This window comes from Colias croceus, chromosome Z (genome assembly GCF_905220415.1).
Source record: "Colias croceus chromosome Z, ilColCroc2.1".
Lineage (NCBI taxonomy): Eukaryota > Metazoa > Arthropoda > Insecta > Lepidoptera > Pieridae > Colias > Colias croceus.
The window spans coordinates 9,302,945-9,328,116 of NC_059568.1; the positions used below are offsets into that span (position 1 = coordinate 9,302,945).

The 25,172-nt window shown below is 32.9% G+C and overlaps 1 protein-coding gene across 1 annotated transcript in view; it reads left to right on the forward strand.

Moving 5' to 3' along the window:
- Nucleotides 1-2,639: 2,639 nt before the first annotated feature.
- The window catches only part of LOC123705240 (chondroitin sulfate proteoglycan 4), a 38,141-nt gene continuing 15,608 nt past the window's right edge, over nt 2,640-25,172 (forward strand). Inside the window, exons 1-13 of the mRNA XM_045653937.1 lie at nt 2,640-3,013; nt 3,087-3,223; nt 3,461-3,607; nt 6,391-6,534; nt 6,651-6,832; nt 6,942-7,149; nt 16,929-17,084; nt 17,875-18,099; nt 19,979-20,266; nt 20,635-20,832; nt 22,061-22,167; nt 23,289-23,424; nt 24,629-24,804. Of these exons, the coding sequence (XP_045509893.1) occupies nt 2,959-3,013; nt 3,087-3,223; nt 3,461-3,607; nt 6,391-6,534; nt 6,651-6,832; nt 6,942-7,149; nt 16,929-17,084; nt 17,875-18,099; nt 19,979-20,266; nt 20,635-20,832; nt 22,061-22,167; nt 23,289-23,424; nt 24,629-24,804 (2,159 nt within the window). The 5' untranslated portion in view covers nt 2,640-2,958. The remainder of the gene's footprint in view (nt 3,014-3,086; nt 3,224-3,460; nt 3,608-6,390; nt 6,535-6,650; nt 6,833-6,941; nt 7,150-16,928; nt 17,085-17,874; nt 18,100-19,978; nt 20,267-20,634; nt 20,833-22,060; nt 22,168-23,288; nt 23,425-24,628; nt 24,805-25,172) is intronic.

Here is a 25,172-nt window from a genome sequence, read left to right on the forward strand (position 1 = left end):
CCATCAGATTCTGGTAGACCTATATTATACTATTTTTTAAAAAATAAGGTCATAAAGAAGTTTCACTTCTTACGTGTGTACACTAGTACACGGATACATTTTTTTTATTAACGATTACCTATAGGTTTTCTTTCAATTATTAATTCACTTCTTGTAGACCTAACTTGTAGTTGTTAAAATTAACTGAGAAGTATGTATTGTCCAGATACATTTCATAAAAGTATTTCAGTGCAAACATTCATTTCACCAGACCAATATTTTAGTATAGGGTTCAAATCGTAATTTGAGGGGGCAACTCCTTACCTTTTTCTAAAAAAAAAAAACTGACGTGTCAAATATAGTTCCTATTTTCTACGTGGAACTTCTTTCGTGGCGATTTCTCTATATCCGATTCGTCCTTAAAATCGATACTTTCTATAATTTTGTGATTGTAATCGATTTTGTATCTATATTCGGGGCGATAAAACGTAATTATTTATTACTTATGTTGCTTAATTATTTTCATAAACATAAAAACCGATTTCAAAGAACTGTTACCAAAATCAAAAGTTTGTAGTATTTATTTTTATAATGTGTCATGTTATAGTTATTACATAATCACTCCAATACTGGGGTGCCTTCGTATCATAGTATTTTTCTCAAACTTTAATCACTCACAAAGCTTAAAGACAACATAAAACGTTTAATAATTGTTAATTTTTTTAATACTTTTTCGTACAAAAAGTGTTATAAAATACATACCTACATAAAAGTTAGAACACTAAATTGCAAGCTTAAAAATGACAAGGAATTAATAATTTTAAAAAGGTTTATTTTCAGAGAATGTATTTTTTATTTTTATTTTATTTACTTTTCGTTTTGTTCAGTTTTTAGAAGGTTTTTAGGATACTGCCATCTACTAAATATATTTGTAATGCGATATTTTTTTTCAATTAATATAGGAACTGCGGCGCTGCTTGTGCTAACTTCACACAGTTTCAGCCAAAATTAATCGGCAATCGTGCGTATCGTACGTCCGCGGGTTGCGTCCCAAATTTAGTCGATTTGTCGTATTGTTTAGATGGTCTGTGCATAGGTTCTAGCCAAGAAGCTTATATCCTCTAATACACTGGAGATTGCACTATGACCATTAACTTGAAACAAGAAACTATGACATTCAATGACGTCAGTCATGTTATTTGTCTCTTTCTGTCGAGTGACCACGCTGGTTTGTAAATTCAGGATTTTTCAAAATAGAAAAAACTAAAAATCATGGTCTATAAATAATAACGACATATATTTTTAACAGTATTTATATTATAATATTATGGTCATACTTTATAGGTAGGTACATACAATTTTAATTGGTATAGAGTGATAGTTATAAATAACTTTTGGCTACAAAGCTTGGATATGAACCGATATATAGCATTAACATCCTTTGTAAATAGAGGAAAGTTGTGTTTTGCATCAGATGCTGTTTACCAAATTGTTAGCTACTCAGATCTTCTTTTTAAACGCGTTGCTTCGTGGGTCAATTTCAAGCCAAAATCATCAAAGAAAAACTGTTTATAGCAGCCTTGCACAAATTTCAGCTAACTTTACAAAGTTTATTTTTCAAAAGGTATGTTTTGCTGGGTCGTAATCCTCATTAACCTTGATGGGCACATATATTTCTTTTTATTTTACTTTTTGGAAAGTTAAAAAAGTACATATAAATTTCAATTTAAAAACGAACAATCATAAAACTACATGTGAGTGCAATACCGATGTCGTGTGTTGTTTCATTACTAGTAACAATCTTTAAAATAGTGTTCTAAATTTTCATCATAATATTGTTATTACAATATTATAATCTCTTCGCTATCCAAAAAAACTTGTCATCATGGTTACCTTACTTGTTAAATTTGTTTATTGAAAACTTGTTGAAAAATGATAAAGTATTAGAGAAATAACAAATTTAACATGACTGCTTACTAAAATGATGCTAAATTAGACAATTTTTGCCTTTGAAATTATTCTAAACAGGTAAATGCATGAGTATTGAGGAATATTGTAAATAACGTAAATATACACTTGCCTGTGAAATTTTATGCCAGAATTTGGTGTCCAAACACTTCTGCAATTTTGCACAATACAATGCATTCTTTATATTCGGAAAATATTCATTAAATAAGCAACAATATTAACTTAAATATTCGAAGCGACGCAATTTTTTTGACACTTATGCCATATTGTCAAAGTGAGAGTTGCTACAATTTTATTATGGTAACTACACATAATCAGGGAGTATCGCTTTTTAATAATTGGTTCAGATACTTATTTCATTTAGCATAAATAATAATTGTCTCATCCAACAATGCTTCTGAATGATGTTGTTGGCAATTTATCAACATACTCATGTACAAAAACTAACCTTTTGCACAGAATATTACAGCATACATAGTAGCCTTGGGAAAACTTCGTATTAACAGTGGCAATACCAAGTTAGGTGTGAAAGTGATAAAAAACATGAACTGGGCAAAATTTTCTTGTTACACGTCAAATGTTCATACCGAAATCTCCAGTGTATTAGATATAAGCTTCTTGGTTCTAGCCTATGTTCATTGCCTCGTTTACTCTTTGGTCATTTAGTGTATTGTCAATTTATATTTTGTCAGCCATGTTATTGCTGTAGAGGTGGTTTTGTGATCGAGTAACAATTCAGTTTCTTGTATAAAAAAAGTTATCAACGCGTTTCAAATGTAGTGAACATATTTACTTAAGTGGTAATATTATTGTGAACATGAGTTAAAACTGAGTTTTGTGATATTCTGCTTTGTTTGAAAGATGCATCTATACTTTTTTGTTGAGACAGTTTTAAAAATAAATTCTGTTTCATTTAGATACCCTTTCGGATTATAATTAATCTCAATCGAGAGTACACTTACGTTACTATGTGTTAATGTTTACTATTTACTTTCTAATTGAATTGTTAAAATGGAAATTTTACTTATTTTGTGTATTATTCCTATTAGTTTGGCTTACGATAAAGGTAAATATCTGTTGAAATGTGAGTGTATTTTTATATGATTGTATATAGTTACTTAATAAATCTCGGTTTTTAGCATCTTTCTTTGGTGCCAGTTATATTTCATACCCACTACAAGAAGCTAAAGGGACAACAGATATAAGTTTTAGGTTTCGAACGCATTTATCAGATGCCCTACTTCTTCTCGCCGCTGGAAAGACAGATTATTGCATGGTAAGTTTATAAAATAATATATTTAATACTTCTAAGATACTTTTTTTACTTTGTTTTTATATATGGCAACTAATCATGATAGTTCAATGTTTTAAAAGAAATGTTAGTTTACTATTGAATATCTAAATTACAATATAAAAGTTTGTTTGTGAACATGCATAGGTTGGTCTACCAAATTCTTGTTAAGATAATATAAAATGTTGGGTATCTTCACCATTATTTGTTTTAAACTCTTAGATTCGCCTTGAAAGTGGGAGATTAAAGTTGCACATAAATTTGGGTGCTGGAGAAAGTGAACTATCATCTCCAAAGGGTTTACATTTAAATGATAGCCAGTGGCATCATGTCAGCATCATAAGAAGGGAAGCCAATCTCACTCTAAAGGTAGGAAATATTAATAACTAAAAATAATATTACTTCATTGCTACATTTTTTTAAGTTGTCCCTATCTTGTTCATTTTATTCTGTTTTTTGCATTAAATAGAAATAGCTTTCAATTTAATTAAGATTGAGTAATGTAATCGTCACTTAAAAATAATTTCTAATGACTTGGAAATCTCAGTGTACAAAATAGTTAAATTATGTTTAAAATTTTATATTTCAATGATTAAAAGTTTTATATAAATTAATTGAATTAAGTTCCTGATCAACTATGTTAAAGTTAGATTTGTGTTTCAAACTAACATTTTATAATATAAACTGTGTGAATTAGATGATAATATTGAAGTTAATCCTATTAATAACTTCTTACAAATTCCTATGGAAATGTACACTTAAATTGACCCGTGCACACAAACAACATAAAACTTGTAAATAAATAAAAACATGTGAACATTTCTCATACAATGTTATTACAATGACATAAACCTCAAAAGCTCATGCTACAGATTTCCACTGCAACAAAAAGCATTATAGAGTTGATTACTTAGATAGATGCTGCAGCATAATGTGGGGCAGGAATTAATTGATTTCATACGCAAAGTATCTATGCACAGTCTTGTCACCTGTCAGAGATTTAATCCCCTCACTTATTACATTAGCTCTGAGAGCGTATGAATAAAATATGTGTTATATCAATAGGGGTTGATATAATGAAATGCAATTAACATATTCTATGACTCATAACTATGAACTATAATCTTATCTCATGATCTGACTTTTAATAGAATCAAATAATAGAAATCACAAACGTATTTCGGCGCCAATTAAATGTTAATGGATTAAAAGAAAAATAAATCGCATGGGTTATAATTTTTTTACCGTATTTGGCGTATTTTACAGAAAAAAACTCATACTCAAAAAAAAAATCACATCATTATCCCGGTATAATATAATAGCTTGCACATTTCGAAAACGGTGTAATAAATACGTATTCCCTCTCTACACTAATAATATAAAGTTAAACTGCTTAAACGAGAATTGATAAATTGAGCGCTTTGTTGAAAGCATAAATTAACTGAGTACAGAAAAATACCTTAGTTGAAAATTAGAATCTGATTAATTGCCGATTTGTAGCCACGCCCGCTTAAATCACAACAATTTAATTATCACCTTTATCGAATTACAATTAATTAGAGTATTTTCCTTAACTTCCTTTTATTTATGAAATAAAAATAGCAAAAGGAAGGAAATAAACGTTTTCTTTAAAAACACCTGATGATATATGTGTATATTTTACTCATGCGACATTTCTATGAAAAATGTAAATAAAACGTTTTGAACATTTTCAATATACCTAGGTACCTATAAAACAAAGAAATCACTTCTCCAAGATTATCATGTTACGAAAACGTGATTGTTCGGAAAACTGATACGATCGATCTCGTATTTTGTTTTTATTCAGGTGTTAGCTGAATGATTTTTTAAGGTATTTTAAACAAACATAAAATTGCAATCAATAAACACACGTTACAACATCAAAGCCATCGAGATCAAAGGCATGGAGCGCGAATTTTCATCGTCCCATAGTTTACGTTTACAGCACTTAGCAAACAACTGCCATAACTAAATGAAATACTTTACTTCATAAAGCGTTTCGTGATTGCAATTAATATTCTTCACATGAAAGCCTCATCCCTTCTCCGAGGACACACGACGGTTCGTTTTAACCGTGGTAAGGCGAACAGATTAATGTAAATGAGGCACAAGGGTTCAGATAATAAGAGTATCGGTTTCTTTCAGTTAAATATGCACATAACTTTTTGTGACTCCGTAAAGTGGGTCTTGTGACAAGTATGGCGTACTTCGTGTGTGCTGCATATCATTACATCATGATAAATCAGTTCCACGTCTATATAAATCGATATGTGTTGCAATCTTCCTTTGATTAAGTAAAACTTGCAATTAACTAACTACATTTCAGATTTCACTCTTTTTGTCGTTACTTCTCTACTAGGTATGTAGTCGATTTTATTAATCAATGGAAGCAAAAATCAAGACACCAATCCTAAATAAAATTCACGATCGATAAACTAGTCACTAAATATTATATTATATTAAATGAATCGCGACAAAACTACGTAGTAGATGCATAAATCTATAAATAAAAAAAATCAAACAAAACTTTACTACCTAACTAATTGATAATCCCCTTTTATATGTAGAAGTCTTTGAATGCGTTGTGGTGGGATTTTTGTTAAGCTTTTGCTAAAATAAAAATAGTTGTACATTATTGAGAAACTAATTCCATGTTGTTTGTACAACATTCGTATTAAATAGGATTATCGGATTATTAAGAGAAACAAGTGAAAGAGAAAAACCTATTTAATTAATGGACTCCTAGAACCTACCTAGCCACTACGAAGCTTCCGCCTCCCGGTTCATATTTAGTTTCCGTTCAATTCATTTTTGCAATGCAATAACTTGATTATAATTTACTATTTTCCCCGGGAAACTCGATCTTTCATTGTGCCTTGTATAAAATAAGGAAAATTTTTCATATAAAATTTAATATAGTCGAGAAAATAGTAAACAAGGAACGACGGAAATACTGAAAACTTATATTAGCAATATCCAGTTTCATCTAGCTGAAATCTATATTGTACTTTGCTGTGAGCTCAAAAAGAACATCGGCAGAGTGTTTTCTACATTATTTACTTGATAAACGTATGTTGAGTCACGCAACTGAAGCGCCTGATTATGCCATTGACATCGTTTATTATTTTTAGGTCGACGACAGTACAGTGAAGAAGAGATTGCCAGGACGATTCTTTGAACTAAATATACATTTTGGTGTATTTCTCGGTGGTCAAGGAGACTTCTCTGAGTTGTTCCTTGGTCACATGGAGAATTTTCGCGGTTGTATGGAAGATGTAGGTTCAGTGAAAGATTTTTATTAAATTTGTACATTATCAATATTTTTGTATCAATCTACCGCAGCTCTTTATCGAGTTTTATTAGTATTGTAATTATTAATTAATTCCGTCAGGTATTTTATAATGGCGTGAAAATATTAGAAAAAGCGCGAAGCCGTAGTGCTTCAGTGCAGCTCGAAGGTGTGACGTGGAACTGTGCGCCAGAGTTTGACGCCGATTTGAACTCTGATATAAGCTTCGTCGACGAAGGAGCATATATGATCCTTCCTAAAATAAACTCTAGAGCGGGAGGCAGGTGAGTTTCGATACATGGGAAGCGGATTACGGGCTCGTTAATATATACGAGTTCGAACATCTGATAGACGATCAAATTGATAACTTTATTAATTGAATGTCTTTACTAGGTGGCAAATCGAGTTCAAGACGATTACGCCGAACGCTATAATCCTGTACAATCCAGGCGGCGGCAGAGGATCTGATTTCTTGGCTGTAGAAATCTTAGAGGGGATCGTTCGCGTGAAAATGTCGCGTGGACAAATAGCGCACACTGTGAGGGTGAACGATGGACAATGGCATAAGCTGCACCTCCTATTCAACCCTTCCTTGATCGAGGTAAGTGGACAAAGGAAAATGCAAATTTTAATCAACATTTTACAGCCTTTTATTTTTTTAAATACACGATTCATTGAACACTTGTGCGATAAAGCTTTTTGACATAATATGCGATGTTAATTTTACTGAAACCATTTACATTTTGTATTTTGTCAACCGTTAAGCTTCAGATCGCCGGTCGACTCTCCTTGTTTACCCGTCATATTCCGTGAAAAGGCTGTGAAACGAGTCTAGGAAACCATTTGCGCACTCAATTACAAAAACAAAAATGACCGGATAATTTTAAATTGTTTCGAACTTTGTTTAATTAACTTTTTCATTGTACACAAAGTAAATATATTTACTTTTCGATCGTGTGAAATCCAGCAATTGTTTTATTTTCATGGTTTGATTTTAATATTTTTGTTATTATTCGTATTTCGTATAGGTTTCGACAAACCTGTTTTAAGTAAACAAGCGAAATGGATTGTAAATAAATAACAGTTGTATAATTTATGTATAGGATCGACTCGTAACGAATTATTTGGAAGGTGCTCAATTCCAACTACTATCTATTCTAGGTATATATATGTAAATATAACGTAGATCAAGATCTACGTTAAAATTGTGTTGTAGACCAAGGTCTACAACACAATTTCACCGTCACAAAACTAATGCCGCTTTGAATGTCAGCTGGATATCCGCATAATGTAAAATGCAATGCAGCATTTGCCTTTAAAATCGGAGGTACGAAGCTATCCCCGGCTTTAGACAGCTATTGTCTACCTATTCTTGAACGTTTGATAACAATCTTTTGTGAGAGGATAGCCGTGCGGCAAAACTGCAACTTTATTATAATGAAAAGCATACCTTTTCGTTTCTATTGACGTATTCGTATCGATCATAATATTTTGACCCCCTTTTTAAATTACATCTGCAAAATTGTGCCCTAATTACGTTGTTTATGTTTAGGTAACGAAAACGTAAATAAAGTTATTAAAATTATACTGATTTTCCAATAGTTGATGAGTATTTAAATTGAATATACTGCTCATGTTTATACAAATACCGGTCTACCGCAATTAATGTAGAAATTAATTTCACAATTTGGCAGGCCCTTTCATATACCAATGAATGCAATTTATGGTCATTATCCGACGCAATTAGCTTTTATGTGCGATTAATTTTTAATTAGCGTACTACAACACACTAACGCGTTTGAAGCACATCTCAGTGTAGACCGTACATGTGGCATCATACTATAATTGCAGCGTTCAAGCTCAAAGGCTGTGTTGCGATCCGTCTTAGAAGCAACGATTAATGTAATATAATTGGTCTCGCTAATAAACAGTCTTATCCTGTGTGAACTAGTCAGTGATTTATCAATTATCTATTAGATTCTCGTTTTGCTCGCAATTAGGTATTTAATTGAGTACGGTACCTAATTAATAACACCTGGAGAGATTCCCGACTTCGAATACAAGTATTATTTATAGAATACTAGCTTACCACCCGCGGCTTCGCCCGCTTTGTCTAAAACGTAATAAATTATATACTTAAACCTTCCTCTTTAATCACTCTATCTATTAAAAAAAAACCACATTCAAATCCGTTGCGTAGTTTTAAAGATTTAAGCATACAAAGGGACATAGGGACAGAGAAAACGACTTTGTTTTACTATGTAGTGATGATTCCACTATTTTATTAAATCTATAGATACTATCTACTCATACTGTTACTAATATCATAAACGTGAAAGTTTGTGAGAATTTTTACTTACCTATGTATGTTCAATTCCTGTGAATTATAACAAACGCAAGTGTTTGTTAGAAAAGTGAGAAAGTTTTACAGAATTTTTTTTGTCTAATAAAAACAATTTAAAAAACACCCAAGCCCTCTGAATTACTGTTCGAGTAAAACAGCTAGAATAGGATAGTTTTCCGCCGCTACCGAGGCACGCTCGCTTCGCTCGCTCGGATCGTGCGTTTTGTATTCAACGTGCAAAAATAATCCATCCCAAATCTAGCCAATGCAAGTAAAACATATTATATTATTTTTCTATGTCAATCGGGTAATAATCATAATTTCGTCCAGACTTCAGTATTGACAGAGTCATCATCATCTTTGGTAACAGTAATTGGGCGTTTTTCCATTACCCGGCCCGGCTCCGGCACGGCAACGGCATGGTCGGGGACCGGTACCGGCACCGGGACTTCGTTTTTCCATTGCGCCGGTGTTGATGCCGGTTTACGCCCGGTCCCTCCGCTCCGCTCCCTCCTACCCGCCCCGCGCAGTTACACACTCACACGGCTACAATTCAAATAAATATGTAATACATATGCAATTTTGCCGGCCGGCACAAGTGGGAAGCTTGCTACCCCGGCGACGGCGACGGCGCCGGCAGGACTCAATGCCGTGCCGGCGCCGGCGCCGGTAAGTGAAAAAGCGAGCCATACATTTTCATACATTTTTGCTTCCGCGGCAACGGCACGGCGCCGGCGCCGGCGCCGGTGCCGGGCCGGGTAATGGAAAAACGCCCAATGGCAAAGAAACGAATTCGCAATGAAAAGGATAAACTGTTATCAACCAAGTACCTTGGTGAATGTTAACACTCCGTTCACAAGGAAATATTAATATAGGTACACTGGCCATTGCATTTCGGTAAACAGGAATCAGACCATTCATGTGCATTAAATATTTAAATAATAAAATCGGTGCGAGCTCTATTAAACATTAAAAACCCATTTTTGTAATTTACATCTTAGGGGGCGTCCATAAATTACGTGAGGCGTATTTTTTAATTTTCTGTGACGCGTAAAATTTGATGAGATTGGACACCCCTCTTGTATATCTCATGTAATTGACGTGGTGTGTGTGTGTACATATTATAGAACCTTATTTCACATACACAACACAAAACAACTTATTTCATATTAAATCTAAATTAAAGTTACGAATTAATAGAGTCCAGTCCACTTGCTTATTCGTTAGGTACCCACAAAATTAGATTACAATTTTATTATGATACTAGCTTCCGCCCGCGACTCCGTCCGCGCGGAAAAATTAAGAAAAATTAAGATTTTTTTCTACGTATTTTCCCGGGATAAAAGGTATCCTATTTTATGCCCAGGATCATAAGGTATAATTTTATTATTGTTTCATCGAAATCGAACCGTTATTTTTCACGTGATGCCTTCACATAAAGATAGACAAACAGACAAAATTTTTTTTAATCACATATTTGGGTTCGGTATCGATCCAGTTACACCCCCTGCTATCTATATTTTCAATGTACAGATTTGACCCTTCTACAGATTTATTATATTATCTATGTATAGATTTACGACTCGGTTTTCTCCTAACTAAAAACTATGTTTAACTTTATATTTTTAAACTATCATCGAGGTAATGTATAGATATATAAATGTTAAATTGGTTTATGCACCTAAAATTGTATATTCCATTATTAATTGGTATGTTAATTATTCAAACCGCTTTTCAATAAACAAACACAAAATGAAAAACTAATACTTTCAAAAAAAAAAAAAAAAACACTGAATATGTATCAATTTTTTCAGTTCTATTTTGTGTTATGACTTACGGACGGTATTCAAAAATCAAACATAAAAATTCGGTTCAGTTAAAATATTCCCTTATAAATGCGTTCAAATTTCCCGGAGCGAAAATAAATCATTGATTCCCGAAACTGTATCAATTAACAGTATCCGCATTTTCCAGTTTTAATTAACCTGCACGTATCTACAAAAAATTATATTTGTAATATCGAACCGCGCTTCATTCCGCGAAACAGCGTTCATTACCTAGTTATTTGACAGAATACGGGAATATAAGGAACCTAGACGCTTTATACCAACATTTTAATGACTTTCAGAAATTCAACATGATATATTTTTATTGCTCTCGCAAAAGAAAAATTCAGTCGCAATTCAAGGAAAATTGTAATATTATAAAATAAACGAAAACAAAAATGATTTTAAAAACAACAAGCTTAACAATATTTGCCGGAACAATAATAATTTTGGGATATAATTTGGTTTAATACCCTGCTGGAAAATTTATCGAATAGGGTACTTATACTTATTAAAGAAATATCCCAGCTTAAACTCTATTTTTACGATATAATTGGCATAATTCTTAGATGGAATATTTCGTCGGAAAATTCTTACACAAAAATATCATACTTCAGATTGTATTGGTAATCCTTTCATAATTGATGTAGGTGTCAAAATGTCTGTTTATAAGTCTGTTTATTTCTTGCTTTAAAATGAAGAACGTCGTTATTGCAATAATGAAGGGTTTTTAATATTAATTATACCTAAGATTTATACTATGTAGTTTTTCATTTCAAAGACGACACTAGCTTATAATTTTATCACACGGAATCGCTCAGCCCATTCGAAGACGTTTCGGAAGGTCAATAATTCAATGGACATCTTTTTCTTTTTTAGTTCCATTTATATATGACATCTTTAACGATGGGCTCGAGACCAGTAATAAAAGGTAGCGACTGAGGCTTTCATGATATTCCTTTATGAATTCGTTTCATATAGAAGTCAGTGAAATTAACAGAAGCTTACATGAACTGGCTCACTGATGCAGCGATCTTTTGTTCCACGCTAACATTGATGTATAGTGTAGACAATAACTACGTACCAAGTCCGTGACTTAGAATGACTACTAAGTAGCCATACAATAGGATTGAGCTCACCCTCCAGTTTAAGGTATAATTTTAGTCGTTAGTCGTTACGTAGCGTAGCCATATTATATCGTATATGCGCCGTAGACGTTAAATGAGTTGAATTCAAACGCAATTTACTTTACGTAAGATTATCTGTTATCAAGTCTACTGTGTATGATATAAACAATAAAAATTCGTATTTGAACGTAAAATACAAACAATTTAAAGCGACTACACGAGTGTAGCATATTGCGCTTGTGAAATGCACTTTACTCGCCCCGATGCACGGGAGTCATATTATGAAAAGACTGTAACGAGCAGATAATATGGTTGTACAGTAGCTTTTATAATGCACCAATGAGTCTTTACCGTCCTTGTCGTTCCTACGGATGTTTTACCAATTATTGCATTTGTTTCGCGCAGGCATGTTCGCATCCATTCGGATGAACATTTTTAATTCAAATATCCTTTTTGCGTGCCGTAGTGAAATTTTAAGCCAATAAATTCGTGTCACATTCTAATAAATTAAATTATTCACAGCGTGTAGTCGTTCGACACTGCATGAATTTAATATGTTCACACGGGTAATTAATACATATTGACATATCCTATTGAAGGTTTTACTATTTCACGAAATGTTGATATTCAAAGCTTTGATGCTGGATACGTAAATTTCTGTGAAAATTTCACATATAGGTACCTAATATTATGATATCGAATGTTACGTCGAGTATTTTAAATTAGGTATGATTTTCGAGAACTTAATAGCTAGTTTGTAAAGTAGGTATTATACTGGGAAATTTACTAAACCTGTTGTTTACTTTGTAGTTTGTATTAATGACGTTCGGGAAAGAGTATGTTTAGCAAATTGCAAATGTTAATTTTTTGTTCATTTTTGGATTCGAAATTAAATGGACATTGTCTCGTCATATTTTACGATGGAGATGAAAAGCGACGCGCGTTATCCGATGGTGTCTGATACATACTATATAAGAAGTATGCATTAAGCTTTGGTATTTTAGTTAATTATCGTGTCCCAGCTTATTTAGATATTGTAGCAAGCGTGGTAACATACCTTGAAGTTGCTATCACTTATTACTATGGTATCGAGCTGTGAGGATGCACACCCGGTATTAGCGCAACTCAATCCGTGCAGGGTCTCATTCCAAAACTAATTATAATTTAACGAGGAATCTACCTAAGGATTAATTAATTAATGCTGTAGTTTAATTCACTACATTCGGAATGTTCTTCGTTTCATAGTAGCAGTACACCACTAATACTCTATTACGTTGATGGGATACGAAGTTTGTATGTTGAATATTCACTTTATAGACAGGTATTACCGTATCCTCTCATGCCCCATTGATAGATTTGTAATAAGGTAGATAAGAGGATCATGCGATAAATTATTGTATTATCGCTCCAAGGTAACTAATATTAAAGTCATATTTCTTTTAAGATTTTTACTTAGATATACATAGGTTTTTTTTTTTACATGTATAATTTTTTTTTAAATGTAAGTATGAGATTTCGATTTTTTAACCGACTTCAAAAAAAAAGGAGGAGGTTATCAATTCGGCCGGTATGTTTTTTTTTATGTATGTACACCGATTACTCCGAGGTTTCTGAACCGATTTACGTGATTCTTATTTGTTCGATGCGGGATGGTGTCGAATTGGTCCCATAAAAATTTTATTCGGATAGGCCCAGTAGTTTTTATTTTATGAGCATTTTTGTCTGTATTTGTAAATGTTGCAAGTGCAAGTTTGAAGTCGGTTGTTTTTACGCAGTTATCTACTTGTGTAACTGTGATTATCACAAATATTTCCTCGACTCTTATTTTTTATGCTATAGTCGGTAAGAGAGGTGGAGTGAGAGGTATAACGGTGATTGGTAGATAGGAGGGTAGTTGGATGGTAAGCGCGTGAAATCGCGATCATTCATGATTCGCCATCATGATCATTTGCAGAGTCAAAAAGTGGATTGCATACTTTAAAAGATACATCCCTTTCTTTTGATAAAAAATATTTGATGATAACAATAAGAGAAAGAATTGGGAAGGGTAAGAGAGAGGACATGGCCATGGGTCTTCTGCTACCTATTCGTTCAATGAAACCCGGACCCCGATCGTCTGTTGGAGTGTTGTTCCCCAGTAACAGTACTAACTGGCCCAATTTGTGCCGAAACTCCCATATTATATGTATTTTAGGGTTTATACAAAGAATATTAATAAACTATCAGACCGCCTCATTGGTATAGTGGTTAACGCGTGAGCCTAGAACCTGGTCCTGGGTTCGATTCCCAGTGGAGATGAAGAAAAAAAAATCTCTGAATGGCAGAACTAACGGCCAGCGCAGATATGACAAAGCGCAACGCATTGTTCATTGTTAAACTATTATTGATATTGTTTTCATTGAAATAAAATTCAAAATCACACAACAGTTTATTTCGGAGGAGCGTTGAAGCGTCACAAGCGAAAAATAGCGCGTTGCGCTTTTTTGAATGTTATTTTAACTAGGACAATGTCGATAATAGTGACTGTAAAATGCGCTGCTCTTCGTCATATCTGCACCGGCCCTTAGTAGACTATAATCACCTACTTGTCCCTAAAGAAAATCGAACAGTGAAACAGATGAATGAATCTGCCCCATGCCGTGAAGTGCCGTGTTCCCTTGTATTATAAATGTAATCATCTTTCTATCTATTAAAATAAGAGTAGATATTTTTTTAGATATTGAATTAGTCTTAAATATAAGAAATTAAAATCTTGTTCAAAAACATTATTTTTATGTTGTTACTGGCTAGCATCTCAACATGGTCTTTCTCTGGTACAGAATATAATCAAACTATTCATGTAGGGCACCTCTATAAAGCACATTTTCGGAATTACCCGCCGCCCACAATGGCCCCAGTGCACCTCACATTGAATTAGTGTAGCTGAAGCAACAATTTCATTTATGTAATGACGAGGTTAGAGGCTTCGTTATATGAACAATATACATATATATAGCTATCATGCGTATTGCATGCTTTTATTTTCTACGCTGTGGGATGCGAAATGTAGCGATCATTTTTTATGATATTCATTATGGTCCCAGAATAATATACATTTATTTTCATTTGTTTTGTGCACGGTCACTCAATTTAGATATTGGAACTAAAAGCCGTATAAAAAGAGTATAACGAAGTGTGTGGCCATCGACTTGATTTTAATACAGCCTTGAACTGAACGCTTGGCTTTGTCACAAAAGTAAACTACAGACCAAACAGTGCTTTATATATAACTTTGAAGCATCGGCCGAGTTCCGTTCAATTATTCAATTAAGTTATATAATGGATTATGTTTTTGCATTTTAATATGGCGATACTGCGCTTTTAAATAAGTTTTTACTTGAGCTTGTAGTTTGCACTTAAGTATTTAAAGCTTAAATGGGACCATTTTATGTGGGACTTTCGGTGTACGAAAAATAGTTTACTGCATGTAATAACTTTCTGATAATTATGCCGTTCTCGACGACACCATTATGCAATTTATTGTTCCATTTCTTTTATTAACACGGCAAATGGCGTAAAAGAACACGCGTGAACAGGTGTAGTAACATTTTTATTAAATTTAATATGGAAATCGTACCATTATATTTAATTAAGGGAAATTTTTTATTCTGTGCAAACGTAAATTTCATTAATAATTAAGTTTCCACAATTAGGTTATACGCAAAATGTCGACTATCATGCTACGAGCCTGAATATTAATATAATAGCAAGTTTCCAACCGATGCTATTCCGATGTAGAGTGTACTGTGTAATCTGTCAATGCTGTATAGTGTATATCAACAATGATGTTTCTCAGATTTCAAAGGACGAGCTTGCTCAAGGTTCCATTTCAAACGTTCAACGTGTCATGATACGAAACGCATCGTGTACAATGTACATGAAGGGTTTCACTCTGTCAATGTGTGTTCACTTCGATATGCAGAACTATGCGATCAATTATGTGTATTATGTGAAATATGTTTTACGTATAATATTATGTGTTATGAACATCTAATGGTATGAGGATGAAATGGTAATAAACGAGATCTGGGTTCGATCCCCAATTGAAAATAATGATAAAAAAAGTCTCGGTTTGGCAAGGCACAGATATCAGTCACCTACTTACATGTAAAGCAAAATGCTCAGTTTAATATGTCTGCCCCATCATAAGGGACGATGGGATTTCATTTTGAAAACATTTCAGCCAAAATGATGTATGTCGATGTCAATGTGAAACCAACGGTTATGTTGAAAATCAAATGTTGCGAAACATAACGTGTAAACTGTTTCCGATAGGTCGCTCACGCAAACTTTGTGTGTCCCGGCGTTTCAACTTGTTTCCGCTATTCAAACTTGTACATGTAGTATGTACTTTGCAGAGATACTTAAACGTATCAAAGCGGATTCGATAATAATTTAACCGATTGCAATGAGTCCATACTAATTCGATCTGTTAACTAGTCTCATAGCGACTTGAAAACTACCGAACCTACAATCCAGGAAAAGATATATGACGTCATAAACCGTAGAAGAAACAGTAGCCCATAGCTACATTTATTACATTGTAAAACTTTATAGCTATGACGAATTCATGCTTGCAGTTTTCAGTGCCTTTTATTGCTGTGCGAATGCATTTTAAAAGTTTCCTTAATTCTTATATAAGTGACGCAAGGCAAATGTTAGAAATAATCTTATGAGACCTTCTAGAATTGTAATAATATTCTTTGTACTTTATTTACTCTGTGCATTTCATGTGAAGCAAAAGCGATAATGATTCAGCACTGTTTGTCGGCATGCGAATTAATTATTTTAACATTGCGAAAGTTGCGATGTTCATTAAAATGTCATGGTTTTGAAATTTAACAGTTTATAATTGATTGAAAATGCAATTTATTCGTAATGATTTAATCTGTAAAATAAATAACGTTTAAATTTGTTATTAAAATTTCTGGTAAAACATTTTAAGCTCGTGATTAAGGATCATTGTTATGGTTAACGGTTTGGTATATTAAAAATTTAATATGCTGAGGATAAAAAATGTCAACGTATGGTTTTTCTTTTCTAGTTGTCAGTGGATAATATAGCGATGAGTACTCGCATAGAGAGTAGTGGCACGAGATATCTAGACCTGTCTGATACTTTCTATCTCGGTGGCATAGAGAGCGATAAGCGTCAAAGGGCTTTCGCTAAAGGAGTCAAAGCAGCTGATTCTAGTATTATGGTATGTCTTCATTTATTTGTATGGCGCATCGATTTATCGCACTTGCATAAAATTATATGCATTTTGTATTGAAGCTCTTTAAATATGTAAATTGTTTTCGTACCGATATCCAATCGATCTGTTGTTCGCTCAAGTATAATGGATGCTTTTCAAAGGTCACGTGTTTTGTTACAACGAGAATTGAATTATTTAAATTTTCCGCCCAAATTTTATTTTGATGTGTCCAAATTTAAACGAATTTAACGAAATGACCAGATTTTGCAGATATAATTTTAAAATAATTGGCATCTTAGCCTTTTCTCGGTTACATAGCCACTTATGTATCGAGAATTTTAAATGGGCGTTAAATATTATACTTTTTTTGTAACTTCTGTACACTGTTTAATAACATGTCAGTCATGTCACGTTGGAAATAAAATTGTTTGGTGCTCAGTGAAATATAAAAGAAATGTCTAGATTTTCTTATCATAAGTATTATGTTAAAGTGTCGCTCGTGACTACGTGAAGCGAGAAGGTCTTACGAGCAACAGTACTTCCTTTTTTTAATAAATGTAGTCTTATTTACTCCTTTTACATTCAGTTATTTTTAATGCACAGTGTATCGAAACATAAGCGAAATATACAATATTTTTTAATAATTACTTTCACTACTACTACCATTAGTGTTATGTTCCCTCGGGCAGTTATAAAAATATTTGAAATTTCAATTCGACTCCAATTTAGTAAATGTTATTACAGTGTACACAATGGAAAAAGTTTCCAGAAATAATTGTCATCGCACCAATTTCAGGGCTGCATAAAACCGATAGAAGTGGAGGACAAAATATTCGGTTTGCCGAACGCGGTGGTGACGTGCGGTGTCACCCCTAAGTGCGTGTGGTGGTACCCGTGCCATTCCAGCCCCAGCCCGCCTTGCTTGCCCAAAGCCATTTGTGGCCAACACGGCGTCGACCATTTCACCTGCAAATGCGATAGTGACCTGTGCATCAACCCGGATTACGCTGAGAAATATAAGGTACTAATTAAATGCGAAAGTTTGTAAGGTTGGATGTATGGATGTTTGTTATTCTGTTTCGCAAATATTACTGAACCGGTTACAGTAAAATTTGGTATGGAGGTAGCTGAAGACCCAAGATAAGACATAGACATTAAGACATACTTTTTATCCCGGAAATCCCACAGGAACGGGTCAGAGCGAGACTTTCTTTCAAAACGCGAGTGAAGCTACGGGTGAAAATCTAGTACTAGTATAAGTGACTAATAATATGTTTGCATCGAGAATCGGAGTTGATAGCGAACGGGAAATCTCGCTCAAATCAAGCAGATAACAACGCGCTCGATTTTGTTCTAGCCGGAATAGACTTAAATCATACGGTTGCGTGAATAATGAATGTGCGAGTACTTACATCGACGTATAAAATGTCTGGGTAAAATGCGCAATTTTACAGCTATTTGTATGGAGTTTTTAAGAGTTTACGAAGTGTTACTGATAAATGATAACAGGAACTTTTTTATTGACAAAAGCACTAAGTGCAAATTTAGTTTAATTCCATAAATGTTGTTATTCCCCAATTTAATGCACGACATTATTAATCTTTTCATTTTTAGCAATTTGTTTATGATTTATTTTTTTAACAATAAACTTAACACAAAACGAAACTGTGCCAGTGATCCGTGAAACTGTGAAAAATATTTACTGAGAAATAGATATTCATTTTTATGTTTAAATAGATATACTTTCTGCATGAACACTCAGTTAGCAAAGTTTCTTAACGCCAGGAATGTTTGCATTTAAAACTTTGCCATGTTTCATTTCAAACGCTTTGAGAAATGTAACTGTTGGACGGAGGAATTAAAAGTGTAATTCTCGGCGCATTACTCTAGTTGGAAGTTTACATTGTTTATAAATTAAACTTGAAGCATTTGCCGTTTTCTCACTTCAATCATAAATGGGAAAGTTTCAAACGCGTACCGAGAATTTGCAAGCGATACTTGGGAAAAATATTATAGATATAGTTCTAGAAGTTTCCTTCCATATTTAGACTGTTTATTTAAAACTATTATATTAATAATGATTAATATTGCGCGGCAGTTCGATGAAATCTATTCAATATTCTACTGTTCAAGGGCTGTCATTTTCCTTACAAGCTAAATTTATAGTTCAGGATATATCGCCCATTTTTGCAAGTGACTACTATCAAGCTGATTTTCCGTTTGTAGCTTTATTTTGATGAGACACCGAATAATTTCGTGTACGAAACTCTCGATTGTGGTAGCTAACAGAGATAACAAGGATAAAATTTTTTGATTTGATGGTTCTCAAATATTTATTACGCAATTTGTAGGACAATATGTCTGTTGAATTATATAAACATTAACTAAGTGAAAACAAAAAAATCAGCTTGTTAGTAATCATTTATGATGACCTCGTTATCGATACACTTTGGAAAGGGGGACTCTTTGAACAAACCATAAATTTTGTAAGACAAATATTTTTTCGAATAATTTAGGTAATTTATCTTGAGATTGAACAAAAAAAAATTCAGTTAGTAATAAATATTTGAGAACCATCAAATCAAAAATTTTTATCCTTGTTATCTCTGTTAGCTACCACAATCGAGACTTTCGTACACGAAATTATTGGGCGTCTCATCAAAATAAAGCTACAAACGGAAAATTAGCTTGATAGTAGTCACTTGCAAAAATGGGCGATGTATCCTGAACTATTACGTAATTTTCGTTAAAAATTTTGACTAAGAATTATTTTTATTTGCCAATTGTGTTACGTTAATTACTTTATTTTTACGTTTACGCTTAAAGTTGGCTCTTATTACCTTGATAACTTATTAAAATATCAATATATCCTGTATATTATAACTCCTATTTTTTTCTAGGTGTTCTCAAAATCGAGCAGTGAATTGGAACTAGTGGCTTTATACCCTTTGACGGTACAAGAGGGAGGTGTGGCGGTTATAACAACCCAGAACATTGACGTTATCCTCGATCACCACAAGTATGGAGTCAGACCGTCTGGTGTTCTGCTCCACGTGGCTCAGAAACCGCAGCACGGAAGGATCGCGGTCGATCTGACGTCACAGAGGAACTCACCGCAGTACACCAATTATATAGATGGCGATAAGTCCAGGCAGTTCTTTTCACTATTGGATCTGTCGAGGGATAAGGTATTTTAGAAGAAAAGGATAAAAAATAAAAATAAAAAACACGTTGATTCTATTATTTCTCCATTGTGTCTTAAAATGAGAAAGAACTAATCGATTTTTATTTCGTTTATGAAAAATGAACTGCCCAATTTTATATTTTGTATTCATTAGTATAGTAATATTTTTACAAACTGAATTAATAGCACGAACATAATAGTTCATTTGTTAAAATTATATATGTATAGCATACTGGGAAATGTGAGAATCATAATTGGATCAAAATCTTGATAAAAGCTTACTTCAAATATATATTTATTTTCCTTTCAATTAACACGAACGATTAAACGGTCAATTGCGCGAATAAAAATGAAAATACAATCTATAAACAGGTGCGCTACGTCCACGACGGTTCCGAGAATCACCAAGATGCTATAGTACTGGAAATGGAACTAATACCGGAGACCAAGTTCACTTTACCGAGTTACCTTCAAGGAAGGAACACTTTCGTTCTACACGTGAACGTTACACCCGTCAACGATCCTCCTGTACTTAATCTTTTACCCGGAAAAGTGCTAAGGTTAACTCAGGTATGACAGCAGTAATAAAAATAAAATAACGCTTCGTGATTTATTTTAGTCATATAGAAATACCTTTTTTTTGGCCTGACCTGTTTTATTCAATCGAATATAACATTCGATTGAGAATTCGAAAACTATTGGAAAATCGTCCCGCAATTGTATCCCAGTTTTATTTAATATACTCATGGAAAAATGGACGAAAGTCGAAATGCTTTTTCGTTTAAAAGTAATATGAATAAAAATTTTATGTTCGTAGAAACAATATTTTTAAACACTCAAAAATATATCGCGTTACATTGTTAAATTTTTTGACATGTTTGCTTTTGTGATAAACCAATGTAAATAAAGTGTACACGCGTTAGAAAAATTAACTCTGAACCCAACTATTTCGCCGAAACATGCCGATATAAATCCATAAAGGATTTATTGCACTTGTTATAAAATAAAACCGTGTTGATTGGTTTACATAAGGGTTTTACTGGCAACACTTTTACAATATTATTGATATTGAATTGGATTAAAACACAAAATTAACTTTGTTTAAAGAACTAACATTATTTAACTGCATACAAATATAGAAATATAATACATGCAGTATCGAGCATGTATGTACATTAAAACGCACCACGCATCGCAAATGCATGAAATAATTTGATAAAAATTATAAAAAAAGCACGAAAAAATTGATGCAGTGGAAACTTTATTAACCATCAATTTAACAAAGCCAATGATGTCACCGATAAAAACGGAATGTTAAAATGTTTTTCATGTATTTCAAACGAGCCGGTATAAAAAGCTCTCGTTTATGCGACGGGCCCTTAGTTTTGTTGCAAGTTTGGAGTTTTATCAAAAATATGTTTGTTATTTTCAGAATGTTCCATGTGCTTCAATTAGTTTGTATCAGTTGCTTTTGAGTAGTTGCATGTTTTATTTTGACACGTGACTCCAATAATAGTGTTATGCAGTGAGTATGATAACTAAAACAATAATTATAATCATTAACTGTAACAATTAAAACTAGAATGTATCATTAGTTGAAGAGTAATTTTTAGTTGTTACTCAGTAGTAGATATAACGCATGAATTTGAAAGTGCTTTGATTAATATATATTTTTTTAATTTCTTATTTTCCTATAGTTTTTATAGTTAATTCGTTTTTGATTATATTTGCATTTTTTATTACTTGATATTATATCGACTTTTTCACTTTATTCCAAAACAAAATAATTATATTGTAGGGCACAAGGAAAGTGATCACTTCGGAAATATTAAAAGCTGAAGATCCGGACACAGCACCCGTAGATTTATTATACACCATTATTCATGGCAAGAATGAAGCCAGCAGGTAAGTTAATACATCATATTATAATATTATGTTTTATAAGCTGAACTGTTTGTTCGTAAAACCGTATTAAAAAAGTTTTCAAAAAGTACGAACTTGTGTGTAGCTTTTTAAGTCTCACATTGTGCCGTAAAGTGGCATCTGAAACTTTAACCGGAAACTATCATAGGTTCTGCATACAATTTAGGAAAATTTTCATAGATCTTTATTTATTATATCTAAAGGAAAAAAAAACTTCTTTATGACCTTATTTTTCAAAAAAATAATTTACTACATGCAACTTTAGAGAAATACGTCGAATCACGCGTGGTAGGGATAAGAAAAAGATGGCGCGTAACGGAAAAATGTCACGCGTAACGAAAAAATGTTATACCAAATTTTTTTCCAACCCGATAAGAAGTTTCACTTCAAAAAGTTTACAAAATTTGTGTGCAGCTTTTTAAGTCTCACATTGTGCCGTTAAGTGGCAGCTGAAACTTAAACCCGAAACTATCATAGGTTCAGGTATCATAAGTTCTGCATACAATTTAGGAAAATTTTCATAGATCTTTATTTATTATGTCTATAGATAAAAATTAAAAAAAAAGTTTAATAACTGTAAAAAAGACCTTGTGTGCCGAGCCTACGTGTCAGATGTGAAACGTCTTTGGTAAGATTCAAAGATACCAAAATCGTTTCCTTACTCCATGATGTGACGGTATTGCCATGACGCAACCTTGAAGTTTAACTCTCAACGCGCATAAAGAAGTTTCACTTCAAAAAAAATTTTAGAAATCGGACTTACGTACATAATTTCGTGCATTTCAATAATACATACTTATTAATTTATCTTCTACAAGTCTATATAACTGCGTTAAAAACAACCGACTTCAAACTTGCACTTGCAACATTTACAAATACAGACAAAAATGCTCATAAAATAAAAACTACTGGGCCTATCCGAATAAAATTTTTATGGGACCAATTCGACACCATCCCGCATCGAACAAAAAAAGAATCACGTAAATCGGTTCGAAAACCTCGGAGTGATCGGTGTACATACATAAAAAAAAACATACCGGCCGAATTGATAACCTCCTCCTTTATTTGAAGTCGGTTAAAAAATATTATTTTGTTTGTTTCAGCGGTCATATCGAAATGTCGGGCCAACCAGTGGATTCGTTCACACAGCAGGACATAGACTCTGGTGTTATTTCATTCGTACACGGAACATCTAGTGACAAGCAACTGAATAAAACTTCGCTAAGACTCACGCTACAAGTAAGTTACTTTTATAACTATTGCATTTGCAATTTTCCGATACTTCCCTTACTATCTTACTGATTTATATTTTATAACCGACGTTACACAAATTAAAGACTATTTTTAAAATATAATACTCCCTTAAAATCAAATAGAAGTAAATACTTCAATTACACGAAAATAAACAAGTAAAAAATTCACTAAATCAAAAATTATAACCTTGATATAACGAAATAAAATATTTCTTAATGAAATACTCCCCTAAAATCAAACATAAGAAAATACTACAAAGGAAAAGAAAGTTAATTAAAATATTAACAAAATCAAAAGTTACGTGTTTTAATATTGGATATTAATTAAGCAATATCCTTCTGAATTAAAAACAGAGAAAACATTTTTAAAACTAATCCTGCCACCTTCATGTACCTCAAGAAGGTTAATAACATCTTGACAGAATTTTTGCCCGTACCCTATTCAATACAATATTATTTTCGTAAAACATATTTAATTTCAATTACAAATCGTAGCTTAATTATAACATTTGAAAGGATTTCGCGTTGTTCGGTCAAATTAAATGGATTTTTATAGTACAATTCTATAAATGATGCGTATTTATATTCGATACGCGTATCATAGAACTTATTTCGCAAATTGAAGAGCAATTGAGACGTCCTTCCGCCTGTAACAAGCGAACACTACTAGCTATTTGCTAGACAAACCTATGCCATTTAGCCATCTGTTGGATCGTTTTGGAAATACAAACATAGCGCGTTACTGAAATATCTCGTATGGTATTGCACTTGATGTCCTGTAAGCTTAATGATAGTACGCACTCCAGGATTACGATAGATGGCAGTCCATTTATTACTAACTTCAATTTGTAAGTCATATTTGTAAATAAGTATTACGAAAATATAATCAGTTATTAAATAATCGTATGTTCAGTATTTTACAATTAAAACGATTATTGTTAAACTACTATTAAAGAAGAAATCGCTTTTAAGCGATAATTGTACATTTATTGTAAGTTCCTTATCATTTCTGTAAATGTTATTTTTGTATGGCTTGTAGAATAAAGTGTTTTCTATTCTATTTTATATTTGCAAATAAATTAAGGAAACAACTAAGAACTAACGCGTCGAATAAAGAGGAATTTAAATTATTTAGTTTCTCCACTATTCAAAGTTTTGAAAAACATATTCATTGATCTTTTTGTTTTCAGGTATCAGATGGCATCGAAACGAGCGGGCCGGGTGTACTTCGTATATCGATAGTGCCGTTGCAAGTGCGACTCGTTAACAACACGGGTCTACAATTGGTGCACAATTCCTATGCGATTATCACGGCTGACAATCTCACGTTCACGACCAACGCTGATGAGACCAACGTACAAGTAAAGTAAGATTCGATTTTTATTGTTTCATTATTTATTTAATTTTATTATGTATCATCTATACATATAATAAAATCGTAGGAAAGTCAAAACTGTACATTGAATATTTTTTTAAAAGAATACCTGGGCCGTGATCTATAATCGATATAGAAGCCAAAAACATAGTTTTTAGAATTTTTGTCTGTTTGTCTGTTTGTCTGTTTGTCTGTTTGTCTGTTTGTCTGTATGTTTGTCCGAGCTAATCTCGAAAAGTACTGCATAGATTGACTTCAAATTTTGCATGAATATTACTAACAGGTCGGGTGAGGCTATAGGATACATATTATCAAGCTATCATCTACGGGGGAGGAGCTGTGAACCTTTATTTTTCTTA